Below are 24,282 nucleotides of genomic sequence, written 5' to 3'. Positions count from 1 at the left end.
TCTGTTACGGGCCCACCTAAAATATGTTGATTATTAAACGTATAAATATGTGCACAACACTTGAGACGTGTTTTGCTAGTCCAACTTGGCTTGCTCAGTCCAACCACTCAGAGGACGGAAAAATGATGATGTCATCCAAAGCTCACAACCTGATCGGTTGAAGAAACAGTCTCACTGTTTTTGGAGTTTTTAGTTACAGCGGACAGCTTGAAAGGTTCTGAGGCCTTGGGCGGATAAGATTCGCATGGCAACCCATCGAGGCTGAAATGTGATTGGACGAAAAATCTAAACCCACATTGAAATCCTGGAAGCAGCGCAGTCCCCTGTGCGCCAACCCCAAACCGTTGATCATGTCTGTCAGCATAAATCTGGTGCACGCTGGGTCCTGAGCGGCGGGTGAGTCATCATGGAAATGCTCTTCATCAGACAGTTTCTATATCCCCCAGCCAGCCAGCCCTGAACTTCTTCGAACGAAGCCGCCGTGACGGCCGCGATTAATCTCGACGCGCCAATTGATCAGTGACGCAAGGCCGCGCGTCTTTGTGTGATGTTGATGTGAGCGTACCGAAGAATGGAATGGAACTGCATCCGATGGCGGCCCCTGCGGAAGGATTCATACTGGTCACCATGGCAACAGCATGAAAGCTATACAGGTGATATGTATAGCATATTTTGACATATGATTTTGTTGTCGAGAAGACATCAGTGCGTGTGTGTGCGTGTGTGTGTGTGTGTGTGTGTGTATGTGTGCCTGCAAACAATCAAGGCCCTTACCTCTGCTGCCATGGCAACAGAGTCTTTCAGTGGGAGTGAGTGAAGTCAAAGCGAGAATAACAAACGGAGGACGAGGAAGGAGGAAGCTGCTCTGGTTCTCTACACTGTTCAGTCGTTGCTGAATTTATCCGGCGCAGTGGGCAAGTCTTCGTTCCAGCAAAGAAAGCGATCCAAGATGACTTGGACCACTCACAAAGCAGGGGGCGGGGCATAATGGCTCTCCCGTGTTTTTTTTTTTTTTCGACTCCTGTGCATCATGTCATGTCACTTCCTATACTCTTCCTCACTCTTGGCCTTTAAATCAAGTCAGTTCCACTCGATTCATCACCTCCTCTGTTATTGATTTGTTCTCACTTGCTTTTCCTGACCCCTGCACATGTGCGCCCTTGAATATAGCACACACATACACGCACGCACAAATCCCCGTTCTAGACTGAGCTCGCTTGTTGTCATTGTCATCACTGAGTGCGTCAGCATATTTTAATCCATCAGAAAAAAAAAATCAATCATGACTCAGTCCCAGTTGCGCCTAGAAATATAAATTATTAACTAAGCGGCAACAGCACATTCCAGCGTGTTTTTCTTTTTGTTTCCTTTCAGCTTTGGTGTGGCCCGACCCGACTGGTCAACGCAGCCCAAACCCCGCCCTCTCTTCTCCATCTTAACCAATTCGGTCCTCTGTGGAAGTTTTTTTTTAAATGGCAGGCCCCGCCACTTTCTGTCAGCACAGCATTTGTGCTGCTACTGCTAACAATTTGCGGGTTGGTGGACATTGCGCGTTTGTGTGTTGGAGATTTGCTTCCTATGTGCACTCCAGCAAACAACATGATGTGATCTGGATGCTCGCTTGTTTAAAATTCCAAAGGCATTTGCTTATTTTAACATTCTGCAGCCTCCGGCGACTTCAGAGATTCTGATGTTGCTGTGAATCAACGCTAGACCGGGCGGTTGGCTTCGCAGCCAGCTCATGTATGTTTTTCATCGAAAAAGCTTTCCGAAGAAAAGACAAGATGTGGACGGGGATGTGGTGTCAGACGTTCATTGCCTTGGAATCAAAACCAAACGAGTCGGTGTCCTCAGGCGCAGCAGAAGCATGTCGGTTTACATATTATACCTTTTGAATAAAGATAGCACGCTAATGGCTTTGCAAATGAAGCAAGGAGACAAACATTGATCCAGATGCTGCCCTAAAAAGGTGGATGAGTAGCCTAAATAAGCAATAGGTGACGAGGTGATTGAGACATACACGGCCTTATCCTCCTCCCTCACGGGTTTGAACTTTAGTCCTCTCTGGCTGATCCAAAGCGGAGTCAATGCGTTACCCGGTCTACCGGTTTATAAGTCATCAGCTCGGCAGCAATGGGAGTGGGGATGGAGTGGAGGGGGTGGGGGGGGGGGGGGGGTTGTTGGAGGCTGAAAGAGTTGAGGCGCAGAGGAAAACACTTCCAACTTTTCGCTGGAGCTCCCATCATGTGGACAGACAGGAAAGCAGATGTCCAGGACACTGGAAGGAAACGAGCAAGCAACGCTCAACGTGTTATCAACAGTCTGATGGCGCTGACTGGGGACATGGTGGACTTGGACAAGTACATGCAAGGTAAGGAATCTCAACAACTTGTCGGTATTGGAGTGAGTGGAAGCATCCACGGCGCAAATACTTGGTGACTGTACTTTTGTGCTTGACCCGAGTGTGAGCTTGTGTGAAGTGAAAAAGGAAAAAATTGCTCGAAATAGAACGTTAGAAACATTGAATGAGTGAAAAAAAATCATGAAAAAAGAGAGCTGTTCTCTCACCGCAACAATGAGGTGCTCTAAAGTGTCCATTGCAAGCCCAAAGCCCCAGAAAAAAAAAATCCTCTCCTTGCTATTCTGCCATTCGCTGCGTGACATGCACACACTCAGGTAGACAACGATGCGCTCTATCAAACTATTCACAGAAAGGATGTATTTACGGGCACTGTGTCATGCGTAGGTGTAGGCATCTTTTGAAGTGGTTGCGGACCCGGACGGAAAGTGGAGCAGTCAGGGAGGCACGGTCTATCGGTCCTTGTTGCTTCTTCCGTGCGGCTAACTAAGAATCAAAATTTAGCGGCGACGTTTCACAATCGGAATAGTTCCACTTGATTCTTGGTCATCGACGGGCAGCCCTTGTCACGCAGCGCTGTTTTAGCCACACCCCCAAAAATCAGGAAAACTCGTTTCACGTGATTTTTCAGCCTTTGCACATGTTTTCATCAATTATCTTCAAACTTGTATCATGTATTTAGAAAAAAATGTAAGATTTCAAGGGCGGGCCGGTGATCGAGTTGTTAGCGCGTCGACCTCATAGTGCAAAGGTACCACGTTCGATTCCAGCTCCGGCCTTCCTGTGGGGAGTTTGCATGTTCTCCCCGGGCCTGTGTGGGTTTTCTCTGGGTACTCCGGTTTCCTCCCACATTCCAAAAACATGCATGTCAGTCTGATTGAACACTGGAAATTGTCCCTTGGTGTGAGTGTGAGTGTGGATGGTTGTTCGTCTGTGTGTGCCCTGCGATTGGCTGGCAACCGGTTCAGGGTGTCCCCTGCCTACTACCCGAAGACAGCTGGGGTAGGCTCCAGCACCTCCCGCGATTCTTGTAAGGATAAAGCAGATCAGAAAATGGATGAATGATGGAAATTAGATTTCACGTTCCAGTTTCTCTTCTACTGACAACAACAGATTCAGAGACGTAACACATATTGCAGTTATGTTGTAGCTCACCAAAATGAATTGAGCACAAATTGCAGCAAATTTCCATTGCAGCTTTTTGTAATTGTCCACACGTCTTCCCAGACAAGTGGTTTGTGCTGCAGCTGGCCGTGTGGGCCCTCCGAGGGGTGACGCGGGTGATTCTAGCCAACAACCCACTGAGTGGTGCCGTCATGCTGCTTGCACTCTACTGGGCCTCCCCCTGGCAAGGCCTGCTGGGAACGGTGGGCCTGCTGACCTCCACGCTCACCGCGGTCATCTTGGGACAAGACAGGTTGAAGCCACAACCGCTGACACACACAAGCTTTTTTTCAAGGATATTCCAGTAGTGGGAGTAAGTTACATACTGTAGGTACAAGTCGAGAAGAAATGCTCACCTTGCCCAACACACGTTTTCTTTCATGACCACCCTTCCCACTTTAACGTCCGCATGCTGCCTTCAGTGACCTCCGCCTTTTCTTGATATAAGCAATGCTTCGGAACAACATCGGTCTGTCAAGTGGGGCCATCATTGAAGTCACAAAACAGCATTCACAGATTTTGGAACTCGGTGCGTATAGAGGACGACCCGCGTTATTAGATACTGCGTCTCTTTTGGAGAAAATTGGAGACTTTAATGTGCGTCTTATGGTCATGAAAATACGGTACTAAATGTTGGTGACAGATTGTTCTGGTGCCTCAGTATATTAAGACTGTGTGGAAGGAGCAGTAAGATGGAGCCAATTATCTGCACCACAGATTCACATTTACGCGGCACACACTCAGATCCTTAACTCATTTAACGCCAGCTGTTTTTCTCTAATTGGGAGAGCCGGCGCCAGCCATTTTTGACCATTTGGACTCAATTTTGAAGGCGATTTCAAGCAGAACTTTCACTTTGATGCTATTTTTTTCTATTTGTGATACTTTGATTGCAAAATAACAATTTATTGTAGGAGAAACACTGCACTGATGCAAGAACTATGCATCAACTTGGCACGAACCTTTCATGAATGTTGAAGTTCATCCATGTTCTTTCGCACACCGATTGCCATACTGAATACACACGTGCTCACAAGGTGTGTGGACCAAGATCTGCTCAAAGCCATTCATGCCATTTAGTGGTGATTTATCAGACTGTAATCTTTCCCAAATTTACTTATTGATGAGCTGCACAAAGCCCTTTATCATTTAAAAAAAAAAACACCAAAAAACGTAATTTTACATTTTGGCACCAAGCGATTGTTTTTTTGCAAACAGAATTTTACATTTTGGCATTAAATGAGTTAAAAAAAAACATCTGATTCCATATTAAGTCAGAACACCCACTTCTGGGATATTCTGAAGTAAGCCTTGATTTGTTGACAGTTTTGGTCATCAACTGTGTGTCCGCAGTGCAGAAGTGCGGGGAGGACTCCATGGCTTCAATGGAATGTTGGTTTCCCTGCTAATGGGCGCGTTCAACAGCGCCGGAGACTGGTACTGGTGGCTGCTGCTGCCCGTTTGTTTGGGCTCGGCCACAAGGCAAGACATACGCACATGTCAATATTATTTTTTAAGACCTGACTTGAAACCCTAAACACAATTTAAAACTGGAATTTGAAACACTGACCCAAGTTTGAAACATTGTTTGAATGTCATTATGTCATTTCGATGTTGTTTCAAAAAATTGTATCAAAAGATCTGATAGCGGCAGACCGATTCACCGGTCATAATCATATCACTTGATTTGTTTTACCCCCCCCCTAGTGTCTTCTTCTTCAGTGGTCTCTCGCAAGTACTGGACCGCTGGGACCTGCCAGTTGCGGTCTTCCCCTTTAACATGGTCATCGTCCTCTACTTCCTATGCACCGGCCGAGATAACCCCTACTTCCCGCACCATCTCGCCATACCGCCGAGCGCCGCGCCGCCCAACGCCACGGCGCTCAGTGCAACCGAGGTATCATTTCCAGTGTTTAACCTCCAAGTTGGGTTGCTCAGACCAGCTCATCAGGGAAGGGGAAATCCAAACATGATTGGCGAGCTAGCCAGGCCTATGTGAAGACATTTTAAATGGTGCTGATTGAAGTAAAAAGTCACATTGCTTTTGTAGTTCTATCTTGCGGTACATAAGCCGGCATTACTATTTGACAAAGAGTAGTAACAAACAGGGTTGAGATATGATCGGATAAAAATGTCACACATTGGTATCCTAAAATAGCATATGTTTCTCCCCTCTCTGCTTCCTTTTTAGCATCTATTTAGCATTCACGTCTGTTTCTTCACATCCTTCCTATAGTTCCTCATTTCCCTTCTGAGGAATTCAAAGCATCTGAATTTCCCTTCTCAAATCTGTCCTCTCCATCACTTTATCACCACCTTCTGTCTTATCGCTCCCTCGCGCTCCAGTCCTCCTTTTGCAGTTTCAAAGCGTTTTTCTGTTACGGGTTCCCCTACATGAAATAATCGTCTTTTTTCCTCCCGCTCTGACTCTCTCTCCGCTTTCCATCTCTCACTTCCATTTCCCGGTAGTCCTCGGCCACCAGAGATGATGATGACGTGGGTCCTATTTATATTTCATGTCTTCATCTTGCACTCTGCCCAAGATGGCAACTCAACAGCGGCATATGAAATCTAAAGTGTATGGAGCAGAGTCGGGCTAGGGCCGCACGTTTCCAGTGGTTGCAATTCATCAAAATGTGATATTGTATATAATTGACAGTCAACAAATTTGATTGATTAAAAATAAAGCCAAGTAGCCCGTACAAAAAGGGTATTCAAAATGCCCACCACGCCCTACTTAACAGTGATAATGGGAAAAAAAAATACCAATACTACGCCTGGAAAAATGTGACCTCATCATTCTTGTACTTACACATAACTATGAGGCGCTCTAAAATGGCCACTCCAGACCGAAGCCCCAGTCCACACGCTGACTTGGTGCACTCTCAATCTACAACGAGGCACTCTAAACATGTGACATCCCGATGATGTTCTCTGGCGAACAGGTGTTACAAGGTATCCCCCTCGGAGTGGGTCAGATCTTCGCCTGTGGCTCCCTGGGTCCCTCGCTGCTCATCCTGGCCGGACTCTGCCTTTATTCCCCACTGCAGGCCATCCATGCGCTGCTGGGCTCTGCAATTGGAACACTGGCTGGTGAGTTTCAACCGCCAAAAGAAGAATCAATGATAACTACGCGGGAATGGACATGGCGTGTATATTTGGCATCCTGAGCTCGGATTTCCTTAAAGTGGGGTTTTCATTGCGGGTTTATTTGCCTGCTCGGATGACGCCCACGTCACTCACCAAGCCATACGTGCACACTCAAAAGTTACCAATCATACAGTAGAAAGTGAGGATGGCAACTCCAAATGGAGAAATAAATACATAAATAATACCCACACCTATTATTATGTTTAATAACACAAAACAACTTTTTATCCGAACACTCAATTAATTGCTGGCGGTTGCGTTAGTGAAAAAGAGTGGATTGCCTCGCTCTGGTGCACCTGTGTCAACATAGCACCCCCCTGTGGATTTTGTCTCCTGTGGACACATGTCAGAGCGTCGACTTCGAGCTGAGGGGCCATTAGAGACGTCATTCAGGATTACCTCTCGTACACACAACTGTGGAACTCACATGCTCGCTACTCAAGTGCTCTTTTACCACTGCTGAAATTCGTTTGCACACCATTCTGGAATCTGTTTCTATTATCTTCGAAAATATGCCAGTGGTGCATATGAGAGCATTCTCGTGGTGTAGATCAGTGAGAAAAAAAACTGTAGGGTGTGTGTGGGAGCATGAATGGAAAAAGGACATTTCATGAGTGTGAAAAAAAAATAATGCACAGTACTAAAATGCTCTCATACATCCCACTGTTTTGTTTTTGCTCCAATACACTGCTGAAACGCTCTCATATGCTGTCCTACAAATTATGAAAATGCTCTCATTCATGTTACTGATTATTTTTCTTGCTGAAGTGCATTGAGGAATCCTCTCATACACATGATTCAAATGTCTCACAAATACAGATTTTGTTTTTCGGTACATGCTACTGAAATGCTCTCTTATTGTCCTGAAAAGCTCTCACACACTGCTGCTTTATTCCTCCGTCATATGCACAGTCTCACGAATGATTTTTTTTTCAATTATTATACACGACTAAGATGCTCTCATTCACACAACTGAAATGCTTTAACTCAGCAATGATTTTTTTAAATTATGAAGTAAAATTCCAATGAGTATCTAAAACAGGGATGTCAAACTCAGGTTTTGGAGCGCCGCTGTCCTGCATTTTTTCCAAGTCTCCCTGTTGCAACACACCTGATTCAAATGATCAGATCATCAGCAAGCTCTGCGCAAGCCTGACATTGAACCTGTTCATTTGAATCAGGTGTGTTGCAACAGGGAGACTTGGAGAACATGCAGGACGGCGGCCCTCCAGGAACTGAGTTTGAGACCCCTGATCTAAAATCATTTCGGTATCATAGATGAGTGGGGGGAAATCCTGTTGTAGTGTGTGAAATGGTGTCACCATGTGGCTCGTGTTAGTACTGTCAATTGATCTGCGTGCGTTCCAGTGAGTTGTGACCATGAGTATGCGTGTTGATGCAGGGTTGTCCATGGCAGTGCGCCACGAGTGCCTCTATACGGGTCTGTCCGGCTTTAATGGCGCTCTGGGGTGCATGGCTGTGGGAGGACTTTTCTTCACCTTCAACTGGAGGACCCACCTGTTGGCCATCGCTAGCGGTAAGACACAACACATTGACGCCACCGAGGACTCGAACTTCCCAGAGGTGGCAAAAAAAAAGGTTCTGCCGAGGCCTTCATGAGCGATGTGTCCTCCTCAGCGTTCCTCTCTGCTTTCGTCGACATTGCTTTGAGCAATCTGCTGGGAGCTGTAAGTAGCCGTCACTGCATGCCAAGTTCATTTTGTGTCTTCATCTCTTTCAAAACAAAAATCTCATTCATCAAAAAAAAAAAAAAAAAAGCACATTAATCAAAACAAACTCACACAAAAAAATCTCACTCCAACATACTAAGAACCAAATCACCCTAAAAATTCTCTCTCTCTCTCACACACGCACACACACGCACACACACACACACACACACAAACCTCAAACCCCTCCCACCCCCAAAATAAATTGATACTCACAAAAACCTCTCGAATCAAAAATACATTCATACACGCGCAAAAAGTTGCCACTCAAAAAAATCATACCCACCAAAAAAAATGTCACCAATAAAACTCTCATGCGCACCCAAAAAAGAACTCACACTGCAAAAAAAATGTTTTAAACTAAAAAAACTCCCAAGTCATACCAAAAATTCTCAGACTAATCAAAACAAACACAAAAGTCTCACTCACACTAAAAAAGCCCTCTTTCCTAAAACCTTTTACGTACACTAGAAAAAAAACTCAAAATGCAAAAATGCTCTTCAGATGGGCACGCCGGCGTGCAGTTGGGCAGCCACACTGAGCGTTACGCTGCTGCTGCTGCTGACGGGCGCTTTGTCGGCATACCGAATCCCCCTGGCTCGGGTCAAGGCCCCCGAGCGGAACCTGCGCTCCCGCGTCCGCTGGGAAGCTGGCAACACTGAGGAAAGAGACAGCACTGACGTGTAGCTCCAGACATTCTCGCCATGAATCTGGTCCAGAGGATCAACCGCAGTTACGCGGTTGAAGACAACTCACAAGTGACAACTGGAGGCAACTTTTATTACCGTGCACAAGTGAAGGAATAACTGCATGTTCTTTTCTCACAATGTTGCCCTTGTGGGTGATTTTCAAAATCTTTCACAGCATGATTCCCCTTAAACCAGAGGTGTCAAACTCAAGACCCGGGGGCCTGATCTGGCCCACAGCATTTTTTATGTGGCCCACGGAAGCAAATCAAACATGTCAACTTTCATGATGCTCGCTAAAATCTGTACCGAAATTTCAAATTCATCATAAATAAAAGGGATATTGTAAGCATTTTCTTGTTACCAAACCCCTCATCACAGTAAGTTACACAATCGCTCAATAAACCGTTATTCTTGACTTGTTTATTCAGTTTCAGTCATAACGTTCCTCCAAGGGAAACTATAATGAGTTTGACACCCCTGCCTTAAGCGCATTGCTCATTTGTAATTGCTTCGACGACTGCCGTATGCATACGTCTGCCACAGTGCTTTCGATTTGATGTCGCGAATCGACATGCTTTCAGATGCGAGACTTGATTCCTTTCGGTGACGGGTTTGCTCATAAGAAACATACAAAAGTGCTTTTCAGTCTGTAATCGATTGATTGGTCGAGAGTGAATTGTAGAAAAAAAACAACAAAAAAAACCACCAACAAAGTCGAAATACAAAATACTTGCACAAACGTTTTGCCTTTTCAATGAAGGAACATTCTCAGTGCGTACTTTCACTTGAAGGGTGACGTGTGAATGCTGTTGTGCTTCTCGTCGCGTGTTTTGGCTCATTTGACTATCTCCTACTTCTCGTTATCTCATGAGAAAGGCCTGTGATGGAATGTCAAGAGTGAATCCACAAAAGCACACAGAAAGACATACACACACACACACACACACACACAGGATGAGCATCTGAGTGTTTCTGATGTCGTTTGTATGCACATGCATTTGGTGTTTTCTCCTAAATCTACGTCAGTTTTTTTTTTCTTCCCATGAATAGCCACAAACGTTTCATGCATGTAAACACCCATCTAAACTAAGCACGTGTAAAATTCTCCAGACCCCGTCCTATTTTGGATGCAGGTACCATTTCACGGTTGGGGTGTCATCAAAGCAATTTTCAATCCAGAATCATCTGAACACGCTTCTCCCACCTTTTTTTGGGGGGGGGGGGGGGTTATTAAAGCAAGTTTCAATCCAGATTGGTTTGAAGACACTTCTCCCACCTTATTGTCTCCCTTGAGAGGACATCTAAAGATAAAAACATTCAGTAGTGTTTGATTTTGTAAATCCACCAGGAAGGAGGAAAAAGTACACTAGTGTCAATGCCAAATGGATACTTTTCAAACGTGTTATGTTTATGCAGCGCCTCGGTGTATCCACTGCATTCGTGCAAACATTACATGTCGCTGTGCGTGTGAGTGTGTTTGAAGGTGACTTTTTTTGGCATGTGCACGTCAGTGACAATGTCCTCAAAGCAACCTGGCCATCACTACCCCCTCTCTGCTCCTGGCTTCCCCTCTGAGTATCTCCAGGAAGCCCAGTTTCGTCAAGAACTCCAGCCTCTGCCGGTCCGTCGGTTGAACCTCGCAGAACACACCCTGAGAACCTGCGCAAATGCACCCAAGTTAGTGGGAGGATTCGACAAAGGGGGAGGTCCGTCCTCACCGTTGGCCTTGAGGGCCACCAATAGGGTGATGAGCAGGGTGCGGCTGACGCTGACGTCCACCAGCTCGGGCAGAGTGTCAAGACGCAACTGGGAGGGGAAGTGATAGAGGAGCGAGTCGGGATACTCTCCCTGGTCCTCCTCCATCAGCTTGATTAGATCCTGAGAGGAAAAAAAGAGGACATATGTTCACTAGACTGACCGTTTATTCTGTAAAACACAACCACCAAATACTTTTCTTGATTCAATCAGAATCATATATTCCGTGATCATTTTTAATTGAGCATTAGGACTGTCTGTGACTGCAGTTATACTATCTATCTTCAGGTTTTGCTACACTTCCTTGCTTTAAAAAGCAAAAAACAAAACTCCTCGGGAGCTTTTGCAGTATGCTTCGGGTCATTGTCCATTTGCACTGTGGAGCGCCGTCCAATCAGTTCTCAAGCATTTGGGTAACGATGAGCAGATGATATTACCCCAAACACTTCAGAATTCATCCCGCTTTGTTAGCAATCCCATTTGCAGGAAATACAAGCGAACCAGTGCCATTGATAGCCACGCATGCCCATGCCATGACACAACCACCACCGTCATGTGTCACTGATGAGCCGGTACTCTAGAAGTGACGCAGAATTAGCAACATTCAGCGGGAATGTATATCACCTCTTTCTCATTTGGAATTGATTGTACCTTCCAAAATAGAACTCTTCAAACCGATAACAGCGCTGCTGTAACACGCCATTACGACTACATCATGCTACCCATGTAGCAAATGCGGCTGACGTCGGTTTGTTTACAGTGCTAATGCTATGCTAGCACCGCTATTTCATTGATACTGGATAGAATCTCAATCTACAGTTCAAAAAGGCTCCTCGAGAGCCATATTTGCAGTACGAGATGATGGGCGTGTGCTTTGATGCAAAGGATGATTTATAATTGATTGTACATTGCAAAATATAAAACTTCAAAACGATAATGTAGCAACTGCAGCTAACGTCGTTTGTTTACAGTGCTAATGCTAGCATTGTATTCCCAATGCTGGTATTTTATTGACACCGGATCGAATCTCAATCTACAGTTCAAAAAGGAAGCCCTAGAGCAATATTTGCAGTGTGGAGGACGTAAAGAATGGTGAGCGTGGGCTGTGATGCACAGGATGAAGCCAAGTCCTCCGTTGTTGTCATCAACTGTGTGTCACCCTTTGGCTCAGTGTTCCGCCCATGGTTCACCTACTTGTGTTCTATTTTGGCGTGTACGTACCCCTTTGGGGAGGTACTTGTCCCTCATGGCGGGCAACCAGCTGGCCTGACACCTCTTGGCAAAAGAGCACACGTCCAGGATGCCCAAAATACAGCCGCACACGCCCAGCTCGTCCTCCAAGATGAAGCTATACTCGGGGCACAAGGCCAGGCATGGTCCCAGACACCTGAGCAAGCAGAACGACTCTTATTTGTGTCTGTGCAGGCCATTGCATGAGATCCGGTCCTTTTGACACACACCTGTCTCCTACGACATCCGGATGAGACGCACCAGAATCTTGGCCACACTGAGACCTCAGGTGGAGCTGACGTACCATGCGGTACAACTCCACCTGAAAAAGACCCAACCGTTGTAAACAATGAGTGGGAATTGCCCTGAGAGGAAGGAAACCCAGGATGTCAAAACGAGGGCCCGACCGATGAATCAGCCAACCGATTTAATCGGTTCACATTAGCTCATCCAAAATCACTAATTTAATACACACACACACACACACACACACACAAAAGTTGATTTACTACTGTCTGTTTATTACAGTCATTGATTATAATGGTAGAATATGACACCGACTGTCCACGTCAGTCTGCCAGCCAGACAAAATACCTTGAATACTTCCCCAAACCCTTTTTCAAAGGAATTCGAGTCGTGCGTTATGCAAGAAATAAAACCAGAAACTGAGGAATTGTTTTAATTAATCCGCACACTGCACTGCCTATTAAAATCCTGCAGCGAAGACATCATCGCGCCCGAGTGGTCTCACCATAACCAGCAGCATTAGCTCCCTACCTTGTCCTTACTGCGGTAGGGCCTGATGTTGTAGAGTCGCGAGGTGGGGAAGAGAGGCGGAGGGTGAGTGAAGAGTTCGCCGCTGCCGCCTATCGGGAGAAGCATCTGCGCTCATGCACGAGACGCGCAGCACGTCAGCCGAGCGACCAAATTGAGCCGTTTCACGTGAGGAAGGGGAGGACCAACCTGCACTTCCCCGGATATGCCGCCTTTGAGCGCCCATGGCTCCGATTCCTCCCCCAGCAGCTCCGTTCCTGTGGTCTTCCCGCACACTATCTCAAATCGAGAGAACTTTTTGCTCCGACAACGGGAATCATAATAATCGAAAGACTCGATTACTCACAGTGGAAGCAATTCCTCCAGGAGGCCAAGGTGGCGCTGTCATTCAAGACACGACCATCTGAGTGACAGACAAGCGGTGTGTGTGTGTGAGTGTGAGAGCAGCAACTTTTATGACTATAATTACCATTTATTGTCATCACGGTGAACCCCAGGGATACGTTCCAGACCCACCCACATTAGGTAAAAATGAGTCAACTAGAAAGACATTAAAAAACAAAAAACAACAACACTGTATAAGGTGTCTCGACGTACAAGTGACCCGACTTGTGAGTCTTTTGAAAGTTTACTGCCAAACTAAACGTAAAACAAGATAATTTACAGGTTGTGTATTTTAAAGCAACTACATTATTTTGCCTTTCAGTACAGTCGCTGAACATTAACACTGAGAACCGCCATAGGCAGGCTTCAACCAGCATTGGTGTCACAACAATGGTACAAATGTTCGCGCACATGTAGACAGACAATATAACAATATGCAGATTTTCTTTGTCCTCTGCCAAGAACTGCTAATATTAGGCACACCCGTAGGAGTCGCACAATGTGTATTGAACTGAAGCTAAAAGTGGAAAAAACTGTTTGGTTATTCAAAATCTTTTTAATTGTGTAATTACTGTATTTTTTAAATTAAGTATGAGTGCCATTTTCTCGTTTCTTTAAGGGAGGTTAGAAAAGATTAATTGCATTTCCATTCATTTCAATCAGGAAATTTGACTTTTGAGTTAGAAGGAAGGAATGAAACTTGTATATCAAGGCACCACTGCACGTTCCTTACCCAGCCAGCACACAAAAGCCTTGGCCACAAGTGCGATGTTCCTCAGGTCCCACACGTAAGGGTAAAGGTCATACAGCACAGCACGGTTGGCTCCGCCCACGACGCTACAGTGCAACTGTGCGATGTCTTCGCACAGCGACAGGAACCCAGAAGCCCGGTCCCGCCATTCATCCACCTGTGGACAAACAAGCCACGATCACAGACTTGATCCAAACCAGAAGACCGGAGATCGGGGGTGTCCAAACTATGGCACACATCGAGATTTTCTCAGTGGTCCTGACAGCGTTTCTATTTTTTCTGACCCCGGAAAAAAGTTTGGCATCCCCAACTGTAGAAGGTTTTTTTCGGACCTTGTGCGGTGTGCTCTTCTTGCTGTTGGCGCTGACCAGGTGGCAGTTGCTTTTGAGCCAGGTCAGATCCTGGATAAGTTTCTGGGCCGACGGGCCGTGCTCGTGAGGCAGATAATGGAGCCCCACCAGCAGCCGCACCTGGGCCTCACTCAGGAGGCCCTTCCCACCAGAGAGGCCTCGACCCTGGGCCTTACGTCCACGGCCTCCCCCGGCAGGAACTGCGGATCTGGATGCCGGAACCTGACCGGGCTGCCGTTTCTCGCCCTCACGGACCTCACTCTCCCCTTTGCCCTTGGTAGGTGAGGGAGGGGGGGAGCTTGAGTTTAGGGGGAAGACAGGGAGTTTCGCCACCACAGAGGTCCCTCGAAAGGTGGAGGTGCAGTCAGATCTGTCTGGTGTTTTGGATCGGGAACAGCGCTGATCTGCTCGTGCGCTTTGCCGTCCTGGGAACAAATCCACGTGTAGGAATGTTTCCTTATTTTGATTTGAATTGTTTTGCTCGATCAGAGTACAGGAGAATATTCACCCGCTTGTAGAGGTTGGTTGAGTTCTTCCATCCAGTCGTGCAATGCGGCGGACAAAGCTCTGTCAGGACAATAATCCGTCTCCTCGTCTAAAGGACAAAAACAGCATTATTATACTTTCTTTGCGGAATTGTCCCTCACTTTTTTGAAGCACACACACTGCCAGATGGTGCAGCTAAGTAGTTGGGAAATATATACGACGTGATGTCCTATTTTTGCCTTGTATCCGTGCAAGGTCACCTTTTCTCTCCTGGCTTCCAGCTCTGTACCAGCTTGCCAGCGTGTGCAGCGGGATGTAGTTGGCCTCAAACTCGCAGTTGGGATTGAGGAGGAGGCCCCTGAGGTGGCCCCTCAGCCAGGGCTCGCGGCCCTTGAAAGGACCCAGGAAGAGCCTGCGGGAGTCGTAGTCGTTGGCGTGCAGGTTGTCCCAGATGAGCGGCGGGCGCTGCAGTACCGACTCCACCTCGGCCAGGCGGTCCACGGATAGTTTCCTTGAGATGACCTTGTTCCCTGGAAACCACGTGATGTTAAATTGAAGCGGCAAATTGGTACCGGGGTTAAATCTGGCTTCTTTCATCTTAGGCAGCCGGCTAAACTAGGTAAAGCCTTTCTTTTCTCAAAAGCACTTTGGAACAGTCATTCATGCCTTCGTCACATCTCACCTGGATGACTGCAATGCACTTTATGCTCCACTAAGCACTTCCAGTTGGTCCAAAATGCTGCTGCTCGCCTCTTGGCCGGTACTCGTAAGAGGGAGCATATAACTCCTACTCCTTCAGTGGCTCCCTACACATTCTTTTTAATATTCTATTATTTTTCAAATCTTAACCACAATACCTGCCCGGTGCCTCAGATCTGCGGATCAGACACTATTCGAGGTATCGAGAACTAAGCGGAAGCTCAGAGGGGATCGAGCTTTTTCCGTTGCTGGTCTTTCTTTGGAATGAACTCCCGCTGAATGTTTTAAACCATCTCGCGTTTTAAAAAATGTACCAGGAATTACACTACGGTACATAATCAGTTTACTGCCAAGAACTGTGTCAAACTAACGAATGAAGAAACACAGACTCCAAAGACAGTATCATTCATGACCCCATTCCACACAAGGACCCAACTCATTCAATCTGAGCCATTTTCACTGGAGCAACCCCCTCAATCCCAGGTTTTACTGGATTTGGACTGACCTTGCAAGGCCCACAGAATATTTGTTTCTAATGCTATATATACATGGAGCCTACCAAAATAAAGTTTGGACTCTCTTCTTTCAGCAGAAAAAAAAATGTTTCTATCTTTTTCCATTCTTCAGTAATCGGCATTACAAAATGGCTAAGTTTCATGGAATTGGCGATTCCTGGGCAAAAAACGAAGAAAAAGAGATTTTTGTAAAAGCATGCATTTCGAGCACGTGAGGCACCACTGCCACCTACTGGTCGCTTTTTTACATGATTTACAATGCAAACGGCTTATTCTCATTGACAGATTGCATCAGACCCTCCTCCTCTCTATGATGCAAAATAAAAAGACTTAGACGTACAAGTACGTCCTTGGTAGGCGGGGCTTAATTTTAAAAAGACGTACAAGTAATTCTTGTGGAATGAAAGAGTTAAACGTAGCCTGACAATTAGGAACACTTTCAACACCATGAAGACATAAACCTTTACGGATTGGCTCAATATGTACATTATCAATGTACCGTACATATGTCAATTACAAACTGCTTCTATATACATATATGGCCATCCACAACCTGGCCCCTCCTTACCTATCCGACCTTCTCCAGGTGCATATCCCCTCTCGCTCCCTCAGATCCTCGTCCTCCCTCTGCCTGTCAGTGCCCCCTGCCCGACTGAGCACCATGGGAGCCAGAGCCTTCAGTCACGCTGCTCCAAAGCTCAGGAACAACCTACCTCTGGACCTCCAAAACTGCACACCTCTTTCCACTTTCAAGTCCCGTCTAAAAACACACCTGTTCAGGATTGCCTACAACACATAGCTCTCCCAATTCCTATGTTTTTATGATTTTATGATTTTATGACCTGTTTTTATATAATATCTCGTTTACTAATTTTTACATTGTATTTTCTTATTGTCTGTACAGTGTCCTTGGGTGGCATGAAAGGCGCTTTTAAATAAAATGCATTATTATTATTATTATTATTATTATTATTATGACACTGTTCAAATTCGTCGAAACTGACATCTGTTGCTTTTGAACCACCCTGTAGATATTTTAAAAAGTCCCCCCCCAAAGAAAATCTGCGCCTCACCTGTCCATATAACTGTGATGTCGGGAAGCAAGTCTTCGCCAACAGTCTGCAGGTAAGGAGACTTCTGCACGCTGGGGGAACACAGAGAACCGCAGTACTCTGCAAGGATGAGAGTAAGTTAATTTCGCTCCACGAGTCAAGCTTTGACCGAGTTGTGCACCGTGTGTACCCGTGGGGCAGAACAGGAAGTCGGGCGGCTCCCCCAAGAAGCGATACATCTCATTGGTTACGGTGACCTGAGCGTGTGCGAATGAAGAGAAGGCCTCGCTGTCGGCCTGACACAAGGAGTGATCGATGTCGTCAAAGAGGATGGCAAACGCCTGGCAGCCGAGGTCGGACACCTGCACGCATCCGCGACGCCACAAGTTGACGCGGTCAAGTTGCGTGTGAAGCGTTGTCAAATCTCAAGTGTTCCCTACTTGTCTCAGCTTGCGTTTCAGGAGAGTCAGGTCACAGGGGGAGGAGAAGACGATGTCCTGCCCGGGGGAGAGGGCGTAAACGAACCGCAGGCCTCTGGATTGGGCCTCCTTGATGAGAGTGCGCAATTGCCCTGTGCGAGGATAGCGTCGGAACATGAAGAAGCAGCAGCTCGACTTGTCACACGTGGAAAGGAGGTCCTTACCTTCCTCCTCGGGTGAATAGACTTCTCTCCACAACAGCCTGTGCTTCAGGTCATCTTTTGGGCCGTACAGGTAAGTGTTCAAACCCCAGTCCTGCATCCTAGTACAGAAAAAGCGAGGGGATTTTGACCAGCTGGCTCAAAAATATTGAGTGGAACGTGCACAGGTATAGACTTGTACGCTTGTGTGTTCAGAATGCTCTCCGTAACTGAGAAGTCAGTGTTTATCATACCATCCACCGACAGTGTTTTCATATTCTACTTCTATCGCGTTCAATGATTGGCTAGCTGACAGCCAATTCGAGTGATCAATTGTCACTGACGGCTGACAACATTTTGCATATCGACGGCCAATTCATTCAAATCACAGACGCGAAGTCCTTGGATCCTTCACAATTCTAAATGTTTTTCTGAGATGTGTTCCTGCTTGTCATATGAATGCATCGGGTAAGATTGGTATCTGTGTTCATTTTCATTCATGAAACCACGATTTGACGAATATGACTTCTGATCGATTGTAACTGTTTTCTTTGAGCATACAATTTATGTCAAGAGAAATGAAATGTGTATCAAGACTTATAAGATAACTGCATCCACGTCAAAACGGAGGTCTAAAGTCTGCAAAATTTTGCCGAGGTGTGGGATGGCCCCCTCTGGCCACCATGTAGCTCTGCCACTGAATGTGAGCCAATCAAAGATCTGTATCGTTTGCAGTACTGTATTGCGATGGTCTTGACACTCTGCGATAACACCGGTGTCAGGTAGTAGTGGTGCTGTATTGATCTTGGGGCTCCTGAATTGTCAATAGATAATAGATAGGTACTGTTCCATGGAAAACACCTCATACAAACACATCAACATGTTTATTTGTGTTGTTGGCGGCTCTCACTTCCTGAACAGACGCTGTGTATTGTGCGCGCCCAACTACCATCTCCGCTCTGTCCACACTGTGCCAAACTTACGCAACCTTGACTACCGCCTCCATTTGAGCCTAAAGAATTGGATCTATAAATAACCGCAGAGCCCACGCTCCACGCTCGGCTGCCGCTACGGAACGGAAGGCTTTCCAAAGTTTGTGTCCACACACCACGGTGGCATGCTTACCACTGGAAGAGAATTCTCCTTTGGTCCATAGACCACGGCCTCCCATAGAAACCTATAGAAGGAAGATCATATATTTATGTATTTATGAGTACTTACAATATATATTAGTGATGTTCAATAGCACTTCTTGCAGCTCTATTCACCAGTATGAGCATTCACTCACTAGTAGTGGTACCTCGAGTACTTTTGGTAAATACATTGTCCTTTAATTTTATTTCTGATACAGATGATGATTCACCATTGAATTGCTGCAGTGCAGTATCAAACGTCTGCCAAGGAGGACTCACTCAATGTCCCTTTTTTTTTTTTGCCGTTAGTATCGTTGTCTGGTATCGGTAACCTCCATAACACTCGATACCTGAACTCTAAGCGCGCTGTTGACGTGAATTTTTTTTATTTGGGAATGGTCAGAGAAGTCTTTGCCAGGTCTTATTTGATCATTGTACACACACACACACACACACACACACACACACACACACACACACACACACACACACACACGACTAAATATTACTACTAATAAATAACGTGCAAATAGTTTGTAAAGTAGGTCAAATTTAAAATTGATACAGTGGTTAATATTTGGGCAAGCCCAATTCCAATGAAGTTGGGACATTGTGTGAGGCATAAATGAAAATATATAATGCTAAATTTATGATTATTTGCTAAAAACAAGAAAGTCTTATCATTTTGAACATTAAATATCTTGTCTTTGCAGTGTATTTAATTCAATAGAGGTTGAACAAATAATTGTTTTCTGTTTTTATTTATGTTTAACACAACGTCCTAACTTCTTTGGAATTGGGTTTGGAAATTCATTACTTTGCCATCAAAAGCATATTTTCATTGTTGTTGGTGGTATTTAACAAGAGAAAGGGACTGTTCAGATGTTTGAGGCATCACTAAAGCAAAAATTATTATTGAGTCACCGTTGTGCATAAAATGTAGCTTTTCACAAAGTCACTGTTTTCTGCGTTTTGTTGTGGGGCTGGCACTGGATCGCTTTTCTTTCTTTTTAATAGCGGCATTGAATGATATGATGATGACCGGTATCAGCCTGATGTGATAGCTGGTGTTGGTAGTCGTCCATTCCGACATGATTGAAGTTGTCTTTTTGTGTTTGCTTTGCAATAAATGTGGTCAAAGTCAAGGAGCTGATCCATCCTCTCGTCCCATGTTTACCAGATATCATTCATCTCTGGCTACACTCTCCATCATGACGGCTATTTTTAGAAATGGGAGCAACTCCAATGTTTCTCTCTTCCCTTTGTGATGTCTGAATATGTATGCGAGCGAACGTGCAGTGTTGACCAGTGGCAATCGGACACACAATACCGCGCTGCTAAAATTATATTTTGGTCTGGAAGTTCCTTTCTTGCTGGTGTGTGCGTGTGTGCGTGTGTGCGTGTGTGTGTGTGTGTGTGTGTGTGTGTGTGTGTGTGTGTGTGTGTGTGTGTGTGTGAGAAATGTGCATTTGCAGACACCTAATTACCTACAGTGCAGGCACCCACAAAGGAGAGTGTTGCGAAATAATTACCGCACGCAAAAGCCTCATGTACAGTTTGCGTTGATTTAGGAGGCGCATTTGTGCGCCTCCGCGTTTCTATTCTTCTGGCATCTTGCAACTACGTACGGTAAATCGAAACCCACCTCGCCATCAATACTAAGCCTCTTTATCTTTAAATATCGTCGTTACTATCACCTCAATGCATTTGCGACATCACTCTCCCTCTTTCTATCGCATCCACGGCGCGCTGTGCCTTTTTTTTCCTCGTCTGAGAGTGCAGCCACGGGAGCAGACTGCATGAGAGCATCCGCATATCACAGGTGGTATGATCATCCGCATGTCTTGGTGCATGGCTGCATGCGGAGTCCAATGAGCCACACGCAAAAATGTAGGTCAAACGGATGGAAATGGAGCAGCGGGGAAGGGGAAGAAGGAAGTCAATCGCACGATGTGAATGAAGGATGCTGAAGGCGATCGCGCTTACCTTCCACCACGCCACAAAGAAAGTGTTGCTTTTCCTCCATCCTGCCTCCCTTCCCGCGTCCAAGGAAACCAGGGGAGTCGTCTTGGTGGCTAGCGCATGCTTGAGCGCTTCATGCTGCTTCTTCGTCGTCCTCCTTCATCCTCTCCTCTCCTCGCCGCCGACGCGCTCACCGCTGGATCTCGGTGATGCATTCAGGTGCGTGGCAAAAGCTCGTACTTTCTACTACTCACAGTTGCCTCGCTCATTTTCCGTGGCAACGCGACTCGTTTTTACATTTGAACGCGTCTGTTGTTGAAATAATACCTGTCACAATAGAAATTGTCGAAGAAATAAATTCTCCCCTTGTTGAGGCAAACTCTCCGTTCCGGTGGGCGTGGCTTGACGGAAAGTAGCAAAGTTCAGGACTTTGCAACTGCTCCAAGTGTTTGCTTGTATCTTACCCCACGCAGGCATTTTCCGTTCGGACGTCAAGGTAGGACCAACGCCAAACGTCATTTAAATTTTCCCTCTCTTCAAGTAAGTCAAAATACGTGTAATGCAACATGTGCGAAAGTAAACGTTCACATTCGACGTCCATGCCAGCATGTTGGACTTTGAACACCTTTGAATGTTAGTTAATGATAAGGAAGTTGTGTTTTGCAGCAAGGTGAACGCATGTAGTTTGAGCTTCTATGAATTAGATTCCTCTGCTCTTTTGTAATCCTGCTTAATTAACCCCCCCCCCCCCAAAAGGCAACATAGCTTGTTTATTTTTTTTAATTTAATTTAATTTTTTGTATTTCAGATGTTCCTGTTTTAGGAAGGATTACCTCTGTTCCGTTTCGTCGTTAATCAACTATTCATTTCACATCTTACTGCTGATCCACTCGTGTTTTTGGTACATTTTAAGCGATTTTTCATCCAAGTGATTTCATTTGTTGCCGTATTTTGATATCGGTCAAGGTCATGGCCTCCCCCAGCACGCTCTTGTCAGAGGCGCTGCTCCAGTGCGGCATCTGTCAGGATGTGTTCTCCGAGCCTGTGTCCATTCCCTGCGGTCACAGCTTCTGCCACAGCTGCATCACATCCCGCTGGGATCGCGGCGCCGCCTCCAGCTGCCCCAAATGCGACACGCTCTTCACCACCCGGCCGGAGCTCTGCGAGAACTCTTTTGCCAGGGAAATGTCCGAGCGCGTCCGAGCCAGAAGGAAGCAGATGGACTCGGAGGTTCAGGAGATGATCCAGGACAGACGGCAGAAAGTGGAGGAGATTAAACATTGCGTGGAACTCAGCAAAGTGAGTTGGCCTAAGACACAATATAGTATGCCACTAGATAGCGCCAAAGCCCAGCTAACCGGCAAGTAGTAATTGGCTTCCTATGCTGAAGTGGCACATTTTAACAGTTTAAAGTCCGCGTAAGGTGAAAATATGTCTTTAAAATATACACCAGAAGAGATTTGTGAACAGCCTTTGTTGCAGATCCTTGCAGAGGAGAAAGATAATGTCTAGATGTCTTGTAATGTCCAGACTATTAAACACCCTCTTATATATTACATCCTATTTCCGCACTAAAAGGCGCACCTAAAGTCCTTCCATTTTCTTAAAAGCTCACAGCGCACCTTAAAATCTGATGCGCCTTGTGTATGGTCATTACGGTAATATTTCGAGCCCTAAAATGGCTCCTTGCTAGAGACATGGTTACAACGCAGAGTTCAAACTTAAGGCGATCGGGTTAACGCAGTTGAACACGGAAATATAGCAGCAGCCTCATAATCCAGTGCACCTTTTAGTGTGGAAAATACGGTATATATTATTACGGTATCATGTTGTTTGAAGCTTTATATGGACGGTATAAGCAGTACAGAAAATGAATGGGTGTGATTTTTCCTATCACATGTGAGCATTAGCAGTAAGCACAACTCCAACTTTGAATGACGTCTCCAGGAAAAGGCCAAGTTGGAACTAGACCGCAGCGCACAGATATTCTCTGCTCTGTCGGAGGCCCTGGAGAGAAGTCGGTCCGAGCTGCTGGAAAGCATCCAGAGGCGGCAGGTCGCGACGGAACAAGCGGCCCAGAGGCTCACGGCACAGCTGGAGCTGGAGGTCAAGGAGCTGGAGAGGAGAAGGAGGGAGATGGAGCAGCTCCTGAACACCGACGACCGCCTCCTTCTTCTGCAGGTCGGCGGCAGCGAGCCCAGCTGGAAGCGGTTTACTTTTTGTCTCTTTTTTTTTTTTTTTTTTCATACGTCACAACTTGTGTGTGTCAGAGGTCTTCGGGCTTGTCTTCAGCATCCTGTTGTGACAACGTCATCCACTCAGACCCGTGTGTGGGGATTGTGAGGAGAGCTTTGGACCATGTTGATCAACAACTCTGCTCTTTTTTAAAAACGCTTTCCATTCAAGGTCAGGCGAATTGCACGGATTTCTTTTTTTTTTTTTTTTTTTACAAAGCAACTTCTACACGCACGACGGTTTGCTGACTCTCAACTATTTTTCTTAACTTGCAGAGCATGACGTGATGTTGCAGTATGCAGGTCAGCAGATGCTACAACGAAAACCATGCTCACGTCCCAGGAATGATCACATCGGTTCTTGTGCTCCTTTGTAGCTGATGTTTATCTGGACCCCAGGACAGCCAACCCATGGCTCGATCTGTCTGAGGACGGGAGACGGGTGCAGGACGGAGACGTCGAGCGGGACCTGCCGGACTTGCCCGAGCGCTTTGACACCGTTCCCTGCGTGCTGGCCACCGAGGTAACTCTTGAGATGGAACGGAAGGAACGGGTGGAAAGGAGCTGCGGGAGACAGGTTGTCTTGTTATGCAGGGTTTCACCACCGGGAGGCACTATTGGGAGGTGGAGGTTGGGGACAAGACGTCGTGGGACCTGGGAGTGGCTGAGGCGTCGGTCAACAGGAAGGGCTTGGTGACGCTATGCCCGCAAAACGGATACTGGGCCGTGTGTCTGAGATGCGCCGCTGAGTACCGGGCCTGTGCGGCACAAGCGCAGCTTTTGTATCTCCCCCAGAGGCCGAAGGTCATCGGGCTGTTTTTGGATGTGGCGGACGGGACGGTGTCCTTCTATGACGCCGAGGCCAAGTCGCACATCTACTCCTTTACGCACATTCACTTCACTGAAGCCGTGTTTCCGCTTTTCAACCCGGACGTGAGTGACAACGGAAGAAACAGCTCGCCGCTCATCATCCGGCCCGCGGATGGAAGCATGAGTTTTGACACCGTCACGATATAACAGACAGGGGGCAAAAACTGAAATATTTATGGGTCTTTGAAATAAACGTTGTGTGAGTTTGACACAGCACAGAGAAGAGTGTTCTTCACAACCGTGGGAAATATTGACAAGTGCATAAAATAAAGGTGAAAAATCAGGGTGCTTGCTCTGCTGTTGAACGCTAAAGGCACTGAAACGACGACCCGATGACCTGAAAAAAATTTAACACTACCTCATCTAGCATCTTTTC

General features: G+C 46.2%; 3 protein-coding genes across 9 annotated transcripts; 2 read left to right on the top strand and 1 right to left on the bottom strand.

The window, feature by feature from the left end:
• The first annotated feature begins 2,199 nt into the window (after positions 1–2,199).
• Positions 2,200–9,441, top strand: LOC147209333 (urea transporter 1). The gene is made up of 8 exons (XM_086105148.1): positions 2,200–2,371; positions 3,587–3,776; positions 4,877–5,005; positions 5,231–5,420; positions 6,469–6,616; positions 8,076–8,210; positions 8,312–8,361; positions 8,908–9,441. The coding sequence occupies exons 1-8, from the start codon at positions 2,245–2,247 to the stop codon at positions 9,088–9,090; spliced, it is 1,152 nt and encodes a 383-aa protein (XP_085961274.1). The 5' UTR covers positions 2,200–2,244; the 3' UTR covers positions 9,091–9,441.
• On the bottom strand, positions 9,167–20,974 carry LOC147209332 (protein O-GlcNAcase). The gene is made up of 17 exons (XM_086105139.1): positions 20,827–20,974; positions 18,833–18,884; positions 17,732–17,829; positions 17,529–17,659; positions 17,279–17,450; positions 17,110–17,208; positions 15,083–15,352; positions 14,845–14,931; positions 14,319–14,761; positions 13,969–14,143; positions 13,198–13,254; positions 13,041–13,126; positions 12,855–12,959; positions 12,308–12,399; positions 12,069–12,234; positions 10,811–10,970; positions 9,167–10,751 (listed from the first exon to the last, which is right to left on the bottom strand). The coding sequence occupies exons 1-17, from the start codon at positions 20,864–20,866 to the stop codon at positions 10,615–10,617; spliced, it is 2,370 nt and encodes a 789-aa protein (XP_085961265.1). The 5' UTR covers positions 20,867–20,974; the 3' UTR covers positions 9,167–10,614.
• Positions 20,670–24,119, top strand: LOC147209331 (E3 ubiquitin-protein ligase TRIM39-like). Of its 7 annotated transcripts, XM_086105145.1 has the most exons (8): positions 21,026–21,298; positions 21,611–21,703; positions 21,870–22,101; positions 22,750–22,983; positions 23,073–23,208; positions 23,313–23,339; positions 23,414–23,559; positions 23,631–24,119. In XM_086105145.1, exons 3-8 carry the CDS (start codon positions 21,988–21,990, stop codon positions 24,051–24,053), a joined length of 1,080 nt encoding a protein of 359 aa, XP_085961271.1. In that variant the 5' UTR covers positions 21,026–21,298; positions 21,611–21,703; positions 21,870–21,987; the 3' UTR covers positions 24,054–24,119. The 7 variants fall into 7 exon arrangements, with proteins under 7 accessions (XP_085961266.1, XP_085961272.1, XP_085961271.1 ...); XM_086105140.1 differs by lacking the exons at positions 21,026–21,298; positions 21,611–21,703 and adding an exon at positions 20,670–21,021; XM_086105146.1 differs by lacking the exons at positions 21,026–21,298; positions 21,611–21,703 and adding an exon at positions 20,670–21,021 and having other exon boundaries at positions 23,436–23,559; positions 23,631–23,891.
• The last annotated feature ends 163 nt before the right edge of the window (positions 24,120–24,282 follow it).

This window comes from Hippocampus guttulatus, chromosome 2 (genome assembly GCF_054856545.1).
Source record: "Hippocampus guttulatus isolate MCC_2025c chromosome 2, RoL_Hgut_1.0, whole genome shotgun sequence".
Lineage (NCBI taxonomy): Eukaryota > Metazoa > Chordata > Actinopteri > Syngnathiformes > Syngnathidae > Hippocampus > Hippocampus guttulatus.
The sequence above is the reverse complement of the archived record's forward strand: the minus strand, read 5'-3'. Positions and strand labels throughout refer to the sequence as shown.

Bases quoted from the DNA above. Each gene is read 5' to 3' on its own strand.
- LOC147209333 (XM_086105148.1), top strand. From the start codon at position 2,245: ATGTGGACAGACAGGAAAGCAGATGTCCAGGACACTGGAAGGAAACGA. The intron at 5,006-5,230 runs GCAAGACATACG...CCCCCCCCCTAG, and splicing joins TGTTTGGGCTCGGCCACAAG to TGTCTTCTTCTTCAGTGGTC. The intron at 6,617-8,075 runs GTGAGTTTCAAC...GTGTTGATGCAG, and splicing joins TGCAATTGGAACACTGGCTG to GGTTGTCCATGGCAGTGCGC.
- LOC147209331 (XM_086105140.1), top strand. From the start codon at position 20,804: ATGCTGAAGGCGATCGCGCTTACCTTCCACCACGCCACAAAGAAAGTG. The intron at 22,102-22,749 runs GTGAGTTGGCCT...TGACGTCTCCAG, and splicing joins ATTGCGTGGAACTCAGCAAA to GAAAAGGCCAAGTTGGAACT. The intron at 23,209-23,312 runs GTCAGGCGAATT...CTTAACTTGCAG, and splicing joins AAAAACGCTTTCCATTCAAG to AGCATGACGTGATGTTGCAG.
- LOC147209332 (XM_086105139.1), bottom strand. From the start codon at position 20,866: ATGGAGGAAAAGCAACACTTTCTTTGTGGCGTGGTGGAAG. The intron at 12,400-12,854 runs GTAGGGAGCTAA...GGTCTTTTTCAG, and splicing joins CCTACCGCAGTAAGGACAAG to GTGGAGTTGTACCGCATGGT. The intron at 12,235-12,307 runs GTGTGTGTCAAA...CTGCTTGCTCAG, and splicing joins CCGGATGTCGTAGGAGACAG to GTGTCTGGGACCATGCCTGG.